The sequence below is a fragment of the Sturnira hondurensis genome, unplaced genomic scaffold (genome assembly GCF_014824575.4).
Source record: "Sturnira hondurensis isolate 20B ecotype Veracruz unplaced genomic scaffold, ASM1482457v3 Scaffold0004998, whole genome shotgun sequence".
Lineage (NCBI taxonomy): Eukaryota > Metazoa > Chordata > Mammalia > Chiroptera > Phyllostomidae > Sturnira > Sturnira hondurensis.
Genome location: NW_028077629.1, coordinates 6,898,203 through 6,910,335, shown reverse-complemented (window position 1 = coordinate 6,910,335; position 12,133 = coordinate 6,898,203). Strand labels below are relative to the sequence as shown.

At 38.1% G+C, this 12,133-nt stretch overlaps 1 protein-coding gene across 1 annotated transcript; it reads right to left on the bottom strand.

The window, feature by feature from the left end:
- Positions 1-8,108: 8,108 nt before the first annotated feature.
- Positions 8,109-9,938, bottom strand: LOC118987050 (glycerol kinase). The gene is made up of 2 exons (XM_037046109.1): positions 8,372-9,938; positions 8,109-8,284 (listed from the first exon to the last, which is right to left on the bottom strand). Exons 1-2 carry the CDS (start codon positions 9,933-9,935, stop codon positions 8,274-8,276), a joined length of 1,575 nt encoding a protein of 524 aa, XP_036902004.1. The 5' UTR covers positions 9,936-9,938; the 3' UTR covers positions 8,109-8,273.
- Positions 9,939-12,133: the final 2,195 nt, after the last annotated feature.

The following is a 12,133-nucleotide window of genomic DNA, read 5'->3' as shown; positions in this document are numbered from 1 at the left end:
AAGCTTTATGGACCCACTGAAAAAGAGACGCATTGTGGTTTGGGGAAACCAGTACAGGTGTCCCTAACTATTAACATAACTACAGGGCAGTCTGGCTAACTGGGAATTCTGAAGTGTGCCAGGTGGCACTCTTTTTGATTGCCTTGACCTCTTATCAATTACACAGCCTTGGGACTCCATTCTTTTTAATGCCAGCCCATTGATATCCTTTCTAAAATGAAAAGATGGACCTGTATCTTACATCTTTATTCTGTTTTTAATATTATTTCCCATCTCAGTTTTTCTCTCACTATTGGGGCAACTGATACCAGCTGCTTCCCATTCTTGAGATTGTCTATTGTTTTACCTTGTAGTAACTTTTCTGTTTACAACAAAGCAGGAAGCAGATGTGGTAGCAACAGATACAGCTCATTATCTGGATAAAAATTTGACTTGGCAGCAGTTCACCTTGGAGTTGCCAAGTCAAGTGCAACAGTGTATGTGATTTGATTAAATAAAACTTTGAGTTTTCTTTTGGTATAACTACTTCTCTCCATTTGGGGGCAGCTGGGACTCCAGGCAACTGTGTGGGGAAGCAGACAGACACCAGCATGGTCACAGCAGAGCTCCTTTCATAGTGCCTTTTTCTTGCTCTCCAACTGCCTACTTTTCAAGTTTGCTTGAAGTTGCACAGGCATCTCAAGTTAGCCTGTCCCAAAGAACACTCTTGATTTTCTCCCCAAAGTCTGTGATTCTCCTAGAGTTTCCTATCTTTGAGAATACCAACAATCATCTATAAAAATAGTGAAATCATAATCTTTGGGGTCATTCTTGGGCCCTCCATCTTCTTTTTTGAAATACAATCCATCACAAAGTCCAGGCAGTTTACTTTCGGAGTCATCTGCCCATTTTCTTGACCACAACTCTAGTCCCAGTCATTATCATCTCTCATCTTGATACTAGAACTTCCCCTAACTGGCCTCCCTGTGGTCTTCTTGGTCATTTGTCCCTAACTCCAACCTATTCACCATTTCTCATCGAAAGTGGGCTTTAAAAAATTGTAATCTTATCAGGTTCTTCTCCTGCTAAAATTCCTTTAATGGTTTCCCACTGCATTTAGAATAAAATCCAAATTTTTTACCAGAGCCTATTAGGCCCTGAATTATCACCTCCTACCCACTCCTCTAGTTTCCTTTCCTTCCATGCTCCCTAGTGGTTTCCCCAGCCATCTATGCAGTGTGACCTTCAATTCCTCGAGCCAGCCAAGTTCTTCCTTGACTGGAATCTTCTTCCCTAGGATTCCCCCTCTACCTTCATAGAGGTGGCTTCTTCTTATCATTCAAGTCTCAGGTTAAATATAATCTATCATGAATTAATTCATCGAAACCTCCCTGTTGTTTTCATAGCACCATGGTTCCCCCAACTTCATAGTGTGTATTTATATGGACATAGTGGTCTGCTTATTTAATATTTATATCCCATACTAGACAGTGTGGGCAGACAGAGCCCCCAGCACTGTGCACATGTAGGTGCTTTGAACATTTATTTTGAATTGATTAATGGAATGGGTAGCAGTAAGGTGCAGTGGATTCTGAATAGACATGGAGCTAGAGAAATGCCCAGCCTGTATTCCACCGCACAGAGAGGTCACATCGATTTTTTATTTGGGTCCTTTTGTTTCATAGAATAAAATGTTTTTGCCAGTAAAAGCAAGTTGACAGTATTTTTTTTTAATTTTTAAAATCTTTAAGGAGTAACAATGTTCCATAGAGCTAGGTTAGTGGTGAGGATGTCTCCAACGCCAGGATCCAAGCCACCCCGCCCCACCCCCAACTATCAAAAGAAGTAGGCTGTATTTGTCCTCTTCAGAACTGCATACTCTGTTTGTGAGCCAAAATCCTTAACATCTCATTAATTACAGGGCCTCAATAACTCAGTAATCAATGCCCTACCTTTATTTTTGCTCTACTCCTAAGAAAGAAATACAAAAATTTCTATAAGGTGATTTTAGAGTCACATCTTAAGGGAATTTCAGTACATAACCTGGTCATATCCAACCAATTTGAGACCTTTTTCTTGTTGAGAGCTCAGGACAACCTGTTTTTTAGTCTGAGGAGGGACACCCTAAATTTAACTTAATAAAATTTAGCTTGTAGAATTTTGACATATAATGCTGAATGGATCACCTCATTTGTAGGCACCTGTTAGTTTTATAGGATGCTGCAAGTGCCCAGACTCCTGAGTTCAACTGATAGCAAGTAGACAACAGTTAGACTTGAGCACAAGGGCAGAGACAGTCTAACACAGCACATTTGCCCTATCATCTGTTCAGGGCCAGTGTCGTTCATCTATTAAGTCCTATGCAGCAAATTGCCTGAGCTTCTCTACCTAGGTGGCCTGTGCAACTCAGCAGGTCGTTTTCAAAGTGGCCATATTCTGGAAGACATTTGTGTAAAAAAAGATACAAATGTAAGTGCCACTGCTGCAAAGTGAGCAAAATTGAAAAGAGGTGGATACAAGCTCAAGTTACTGAAGTCAAAGTTATGAGATCATGCCAATATCAAAAGAAGTCATCCCATAGCTCGAAGTTATTGGTGGAGATCAGTGGTAACAGTGGCTTTCAAACACCTTTGTTTTTACTTTTTAAAATATTTTATTTATTTGTTTTTAGAGAGAGGGGAAGGGAAGGAGAAAGAGAGGGAGAGAAACATCAATGTGTGTGATTGCCTCTCACACGTCCCCAGTCGGGGACCTGGCCCACAACCCAGGTATGTGCCCTGGCTGGGAATCAAACCAGTGACCCTGTGGCTCACAGGCCCATGCTCAACCAACTGAGTTACATTAGCCAGGGAAAATGCCCCCTTCTTTTTAAACCATTGTATTTAAAAACTCTAGATCCTAGGCGGTAACAAGACACTTTCTCTGCCTTTAAGGAGCATATAACAAATGTATTGTTTGTGGTTTAATATCTATGACATAGTAAAATATAATAATATGTAATGCAATAAATTAAAAAGAAAAACACATTTAATTCCCATTTCATATTATGGCGTTAGTCATTATTAATTAAATATTTTTATTAGCTGGATTAAGAGCACAGTCAGGAGCACCTCTCTAGGTTTGGTATGTAGGTATGTAGACTATGTGGCCACCAAGTTACGACTACAGTTAAGATGCTGGATGTTGAGTGTGAAGAGAACAAGTAAGCTAAACCTTAAGTGTAAAGTAAATTTTTTAAAGTTTATTTCTCTTTGGGGTATTACATATTAAAGAGTTAGTTTTCCTATAAGATTTTTATACTAATATTGAATTTACAGTACTCTTACACTGTTCAATTTAAAAATTCTTTAGACATTGTCATTTATTGGTTTTTAATTTGGTCAGTGTCTTGCTCATCTCCAACTAATTATAAACCCTTTAAAGATAGGATTTTATTCTAGCTCTTTACATATCTCTTAAACGATTGTGGGAGACAGAACAAGTATTAAATGAAGTTGTGTTCTCATTAAATGATTACCATGGAAAATTGTTCTCCCTCCTGAAAATAGGGTCACGATTTGAATGAACATAAGTTTAAGAAAATTATGTTTCTTCCTGTGGCGAATAGTTTCTTTGTTCTCTAAATCATCTGCACCTTGTTACTGGTACCAGAAGAGTTTGTCCTGTAGTAGCTCTAGCCATTTAGAGCTGAAGTAACAAAGATCGTAAAAACACTACCACATTAGTTTTTTGGGGCGGCCATAATAAATTCCCACACTCTGGATTCCTTAAACAACACAATTTTGAAAAAAAATGATTTTTCAGTTATAGTTTGCATACAATATTATATTAGTTTCAGGTGTACAACATAGTGATTAGATTTTTATATTCCTGATAGGTGATCATGCTGATAAGCTTAGTATCTCTCTGACAATATAAATAATTGTTATAATATTATTCACTATATTCCCTAAGCTGTACTTCACATCCCCATGACTATTTTTATAACTGACAGTTTGTACTTCTTAGTTTCTTTAACCTTTTTTACCCATCCTTCCCACTCCCTTCCCATCTGGTAACCATTAATTTATTCTCTGTATCTGAGAATAAATTAATGGTTACAAAGATGGATAAAAACATGTGGAAGGGTATTCATTTATTTCTGTTTTGCTTGTTCATTTATTTTGGTTTTGATTCCAGATATAAGTCAAATCATATGGTATTTGTTTTTCTCTGTCTGACTTATTTCACTTAGCATAATACCTTCCAGGTCCATCAGTGTTGCTAGAAATGGTGACATTTCATTATTATTATGGCTGAATAAAATTCCATAACAAATACAGGGTGGGGAAAAAGTAAGTTTATAGTTGTATGTGAAACACAGAATTTATTCTCATATTATCATTTACTAATTACTGTATTATTTTCAAAATGGATGAGTGTAAACCTACTTTTGCCCCACCCTGTATACAGGGTCAAGCAGAAGTAACACCTGCTTGAGTGTGGTTGGTAGGGTAGTAATATGGGTGTAATAATTTATCATTTTAATTTGAACATTTCACCTAAAATTTCATATGGTATACTTGCATGTGATATTATTACATTACAGAATTGCATGCTTATGATTTTGTAATAAAAAGGGGTGTTATTTGTGCCAGACACTGTGTACTACATCTTTTAAAAAAATTTTTCAATTGATTTTTAGAGAGAGAGTAGACAGGAGAGAGAGAAAGAGACATTGATTTGTTGTTTCACTTATTTTATGCATTCATTGGTTGATTCATGTATGTACCCCGACCTTGGTGTATCAGGGCAATGCTCTAACCAGCTGAGCTACCTGGCCTGGACTATACTACATCTTCTTTATCTACTCATCTGTTGATGGAAACTTAGGTTGCTTTCACATCTTGGCTGTTGTAAATACTGCAGTGAACATAGGAGTGCATATATCTTTTCAAACTAGTGGTAAACAGTACAAACTTACTGGTGTGGAAAGTAGACATCAAGGTGTCAGCAGGTTGGTTCTTTCTTAGGGCAGTGAGGGAGAATCTACTCCATTTCCCCCTAGATTCTTGGGGCTGGCTGCCACTCTTTGGTGTTTCTTGGCTTGTAGATAGCCGTCTTCCCCCTGTAGCTTCATATGGCCTTCCCTTTCTATGTGCTGTCTATGTGTCCAAATTTCTCCTTTTTATTGGGACACAGACTTATTGGATTAAGATCAACCCCTACGACCATATCTTAACTTGATTATCTGCAAATAAGATCACATTCACAGGTATGGGAGTTAGGACTTCAGTATCTTGTGGAAGGGACACAAATAACCCATAACTAGTTTGTGAGAACATTCTGACTTTGAGAGCATCACCCACACCATGCCAAGAGACTTAGACAACACCCTTGTCTATGTTTGACTCAGAAAGACATTTACCTGCTTTTTATCATGAATTCTAAAGGCTCTTCCCACTGTTATTTTGTCAAGGGATTTTGATTATTTCATGGTTAAAGTATCATCAAATAGATCATGTCTAGATCTCAGTAGCACATGCTATGCATTAAACATTTTAAATTACTTAGGTTTTATTACTACACATTCCCTTGCTTATAGGAGGGAAATCACAAGGAAAACTGCTCCAGCAACATCACAGTTATCTGGATACAAGAGGAAGAATAGGATATTTATTAAAAAGATATCCAGCATCTCAAAACTATGCTTTTCTTGAGAAGAACATGTCATGTTGAATTCCTACAAAAGAAGGAAGATGATACCGAAGTGGTACATGTTCTGGGTTCACTCAAATTCTGACATTAGGTCTCTGTGACTTCAAGTTTTTAATACACAACATGAACTATTATATGAAAGTTTTAAAAATTGTCTTCCTCTAAATGCATGTGCTTTGGGATTTTTCCCAGAAGCAATAATGGGTGGACCAGATCTACTCTAGTCTTTCATTCCAAATCCTGCTGTGACTAAGGGCAGGCAGGTTGAGAAGGAGATGAAATGGTGACATGTTAACTGACCCATATGGGTATGGGTCTTATCTGTGACATGTGCTAATCTCCTGCTAATATGAACAGCAGGAGGATATTACCAAAGCTCAGATAAGATATTCTTCATTGAGGATATGACTAACAGGAAATTCGTCCTGTAAATATACCCCAAAAGGCTGGTGTTCCTATCATTGTGGGAAATTTTAGAGGGCCAAGAAGAGGGAAAGAACAGAGGGGCTTATGGTGTGTATTAGACTTATCAGGGGATCACTTCATACGTTGTACAACTTCCCATTATGCTGTACACCTGAAACTAATATTGAAGGTTAACTCTAATTTGAAAACTAAAAAAAATCGAGAAAAATGAAAAAGAGGGGTTTAACTTTAGGTTTGATATCAGTGATTATTAAATTTATTTGTCTATGTTTTCTTCAAAAAGAATTTAGTGTTTTATTCAAACCCATTCTGTCTAAAAATATATCATTTTTCTTTTCTATCACACCAATGATGGTAAAATATTTTCTAGGTAGTTTTAAGGACTATATGTTTGTACAGATATAAAAATAATGATGGTAATTTGTATCATCATAAAATCAATATAAATAAAGTATATTGGTTAAAAGCATGAAATTTGGAACCAAATTTCCTGGGTTTGTCCATTGACTTTATAACTTGGTAGTTGTGGACCCTAAGAAAAGCATTTAACCGCACCTTGCCTCAGTTTCCTCCTTTGTAAAATGAGGCTAAAAATAAACTCTCAATCATTGTGAGAATTAAATTACTTAATATACTTAGAATTAAGTGACTTGGAATAATGTCTGGCTAAGTGTTGTATAATTAATACTGTAAATATTAATTGAAAGTTTAATATATGCCCACTTCTGAAATAAGTATTTAAGAAATTTCAAGAAAGTTATATGTTTTGAATTTTAACTTCAAGGAACTTATGTTAGAATTTGGGAACCAATTACCTTAAAACACATGTGACTGGAGAGCAGCAAGAGAGAATGTGCCATTATAACCCAAGTGTTGTAACTATTTTCAAAGATGACTGCAGCCTTTTTTTCTCTATTCCCATTCTCTGCAGTGTGACTTTGCTGCTTGTCTTACCAAATGATGGACATTATTTCCCTGACCCTTGAGTCTGGGCTGGACTTGTGACTTACTATGACCATAGAACATGGTGGAAAAATAATGCTATGTTGAATTCTGGAGTCTGAATCCTGAGAGGCATGCAGCTTCTGTCCTGGAACTGACACAGAAGGAAATTGATCCAGTCAACCAAAGGATGAGAGGCCCGTGGAGAAGGATGGAGGTTTGCTAACCAATACCAGCATCACCTGACAGACATGTAGGCAAGGTCATCTTGGATCCTTACATCCTGTTGTTGTAAGCCACCGAGCTTGGGAATCCTTACACATAAACAGGTAACTAAAATTTAAGTGATGCACAAAAAATGTAATTGTTTTTAGAAATTAAGAGAAAGGAGGTGGGGTATGGGGTAATCAGAAAATGCTTTTTGAAAGATGTCATATTTTAATAGGCCTTGGAAGATGTCTTAATCTATTTAGGCTGTTATAGCAAAATATTATAGACTGCATAGTTTATAAACAAGAGAAATGTATTTTCTGTTGCTCTGGTCAGTGAGAGACCCTCTTTCTGGCTTATAGACAACTCCTTCTCACTAAATCTTCATGTGTCAGAAGAGTTAGGGATCTCTCTGGAAGCTCATTTCTAAGACACTAACTAATCCCTTTCACAAGGATTTCTATCCACATGATTTGTTTGCCTTTCAAAGGCCCTACCTCCTAATATCATCACTTTTTGGTGTCAGGGTATGAATTTTGGGGGGATGCATTCAGACCATAACATTTGAAAATAAATAAGAGGTGAATGACTAGAAAAGAAGTCAATATAGAAATTTTTTTAAAGGGTAGCATTAACAAACGAACCTGAGTGGGCAATAGTAAGTCATGTGTGTATGAAATTAAGGGGTCAGGAATGGGAACATGGGGGTCAGGGAGAAAATTAGACCAACTGACAAATAAGGTTTATGTTGAAGCAGAGTGAGAGATAAGATTTATTTAGCCTTAAGAAAACTATGGAGAGCTTTAAAAACTAGCCAGAAACATCAATGTGATTTTTTTCTTTCTACTATATATTTTTTTTTAATTTCAAGGCACAGGTCTACTTGGATGGTCATGCAGCAAGTGGCTTATCAATAAAATCAGAGTCTATGAATAGTGTCATCACATTATGAGAGGGAATAGCTGGAGTCTCCTGTTAGGTAAAGAGCTCACAGGATTGGGATCCAGAGTTGGTATTATTTATGGGACACCTGAGATGTACCTTGCTCCGATTAACATTACCATGCTACTCACTATAAAAAAGCCCAAGTGTAGACTACAGAAGACACTAGGGTCACCACTTTCTGAAGACTCTGTTGTAACCCAACCCATGGACTTCATCACAGCCTTTTTCCAGGTAGAATAACGAATTTCACTTTCCTCGGCCTTGATTTGGGGTTCAAACCGCTCCATTGTGAGGGCTGTCAGGCTGCCGGGTTCCAGATTCCAAACAGCAACTCCTTCTGCAGCCCCTGCTGCCATGGCGGCTCCCAGGGCAGTCACTTCTGGCATGGAGGACTTCATTATGGGGATACAAAGAATGTCTGCTTGTAGCTGCATAAGAATTTTGTTGCTGGTCATTCCTCCATCCACCTGCAGATGACTGAGTGGAATTCCACAGTCTTGGTTCATGGCATCCCAAATCTCTCGTGTCTGGAAGCAAACAGCTTCTAATGCAGCATAAGCAATATGGCATTTGTTGGTGAACTGAGTGAGCCCACAGATGATCCCTCTTGCACTGGGCTCCCAGTAAGGTGCATATAACCCTGAAAACGCTGGGACAAAATAGCAGCCATAAGAAGTACCTACTTCTTTAGCAAGTTCTTCGATTTCATGTAATGTGTTTATAATTCCAAGATTGTCTTTTAGCCAGCAAACAAGAGCCCCAGCTATAGCTATAGAACCTTCCAATGCGTAATGTACGGGTTTGTCTCTGCCGAGTTTGTAACCCACTGTGGTCAGAAGACCATGCTCAGAAAATACACACTTACGGCCAGTATTACATAGTAAGAAGCAACCTGTTCCATAGGTGTTTTTGACTTGTCCATCCTGGAAGCACATTTGTCCCACCAATGCAGCCGACTGGTCCCCCAAACACCCAGATATCGGCACACCTTTCAAGACTCCAGCCTTCATTAGGCCATAGATCTCAGAAGAACTCCGGACATTTGGAAGGATTTTCATTGGAATTTCAAAAAATTCACAGAGTTCTTTATCCCATTCCAAAGAATGAATGTTGAAAAGCATTGTCCTGCTTGCATTTGTTACATCTGTACAGTGGACACCTCCATTGGCGCCCCCTGTCAAATTCCAGATGAGCCATGAATCAATGGTACCAAAAAGAGCTCTACCTTCTTCAACAGCCTTTTGAACATTTTTTACATTGTCCAGAAGCCAACGAACTTTGACAGCACTGAAGTAAGTGCTAATTGGAAGGCCTGTCTTGAACCTGACAAAGTTATTATTTCCTGGAATTTTCTTATTAAGATTCTCAACGGTAGACTGGGTTCTTAGATCGAGCCACACTACAGCATTATAGAGCGGCTCTCCGGTGATCTTGTCCCAGACTACAGTCGTTTCCCTCTGGTTGGTGACGCCAATAGCCTTCACGTTGGAACTGTCAATATTGAGCAGTTCAAGTTTCTCACATGTTTTCTCTATACACTCATAGACAGACAACAGAATTTCCTTAGGGTTTTGTTCCACCCATCCTTCTCTTGGAAACTCTTGTTTTATTTCTATTTGATGATGGCTAACTAGTTCGGCTGTTTTTGAATTGAAAACCAAAAAGCGCGTCGACGTGGTACCCTGGTCCACTGCTCCCACCAACAGCCCCAAAACTTCCTCCTCCGCAGCTGCCATGAAATCGGCCTCCGTAGACTGGAGTTCGCTTGGGTGGGAGATCGCCGCCGGTTTCCCAGGTGACGGCTGTGAGCGCTGGGGGAGGAGCAGACGCCGAATCTGGAGGGCCGGGCCGCCTGTGAAAGCAGAACGTCAATAGCTACTCTAAGGACGCTCGTGACCTTGCCACCAGTCACTGGCAGCCTCCAGGTAGGGTGGAAACAAAATGACAGTACATTTAACAGGCAATAACTTGATGGAAAACACGACTTGAACCAAGAGCTCTTGAAGTAAGAGCTAGGCAAACTAGACTGAAAGCCACTGCTAACTCTAGTGAGGATAGCAGCACTTTGACTTCTAAGTATATTATATATTTAAAATACTTGTGGACTCAACCTTCCACAAAATTTATTTTTGTCAACTGATTACTATAAGAAAGTGTTATGTATGAAATTATCATTTTAGATCATGAAAATGCATTAAACCAAAATATAAAATATTATTTCTTCCTTTCTTTTCCTTTGTTCATTTCTACTATCCAGTAGCACAGTATGTTACAGAGATAAACATTCCAAATTCCAGTCCAGAAGCCACTCTTATTGCAGAAAAGTATAATTGCATTATCTTCAGTAAGTTTATAAAATTTATGATATAATGCTGACAGCATTAGAGCATTGATTTTGGCATGTAATCTGTGCTACTTGGAGTTCTCCGCTGGTCATAAGAAAAAGCTAACTTTAATTCATTTTGAGAATCCACTCATGCCAACTGGAAGTGCTCATAAGCATACACATATGAGTACATCAAACATACACACAATTATTACTCAAAGAAGGCAGTATTTTAGCCGGTTTTGTACAGGTGAATGATAGTTTTTGATATTTAATAAGTGCTCAATAAAATAATAGCTACCATTGTTATCATCATCAAGGCAATTGTTAAGAAGTGTCACTGTCTTATGAATAAGCCTTACCAAAAAGTCAGAACTGCATCATCCTGATTCCTATATGAGACCCTAAAGAAGTGTGCTTAGGTGAGGATTAGATGGTTTTTGTTGCTGTCAGATAATAGTTTGTGACTATGGCTATTGTAAGATAAAACATGTGCAGCAGGAGACATACTCTTAAAACTTTGTCCCAAGCCTAGTCCTCCATTCCTGCCTATTCACTATTTAAATCCCTGTGCCTTTGGTTTCTTCTTGCAAGAGGTGCTATGGTCTAGTGCCTTGAGGTCTAGGCTCTGAGTTCAAATGTACCATGGTTTTAATGCCAGTTCCATCAGTTGCTCGCTTCACAATCTATTTAACCTCAGGTAATTCTTTTCCCTCATCTATAAATTTATAACACCTAGCCAATAGGGCTATTGTGAGGATTCAATTTTTTTTTTCAATTTTAATACAAGTGTATAGCACATAGTAAGCCCTTGATACAAACCAGCCCTTTGTATTACCTGGTTTTATGATGGTCTCTTTTGGTGATGATTTTACACTCTCTGACTTTAGCTGTGACTCCTTCCTATTTTTTCTTATTTTTCTCCCCTGGTCCAGTCTCTCATGCTGGTGTGGCTGGCATTTTTGATTGGTCCCAAAAGGCTGCTGTTTCTCTTAGTCTACAACATACCCGTTCATATTTGGTGACTGCAACCCAGCTCTATGGGTTCTAAAAGAGGGTTTTGTGAGTCAGAATAAGAAGAGACCAAAGATCATGTCACTCTATGAACTCTTTATGAAGTTTTTTCTCCTTATGACACGTGCATGACATAGTGAAAAAAGGTGTTGATTATTTCCTGATCATTGCAAAAATAACCAATATAGTAGGCCTTCAAATAATGTAATTTTGCTCAATGTTATTTCATTATAATGTTGATGAGATGCCGTAGGAACTAAAATCTTATTTATATCAATTACCCTGTGATAAATTTGGTTTTATTACACATCATTTTGCATAGTTCCAAGAAACTATCAACAAAGTTTTGAAGTGAGGACTTACTAGGAGTACGTATTGCCAGTAATCTCTTAAAGAAAAAGAATTACATGGAAAGTTACTCCTTAAAAAAGACAATATTATCTTAGAGACTACTAGAGATTGTTTATTTAAATGTTGCCTAACAGAGATAGTTGGTGACAAAAAGTAGGACTCTATTAGCTCACGTTTCAATTTAATACGTTTTGTTGGTTGAAAAAATATAAGACAAAGACAGAAAATAGGGCAAGGTGATGA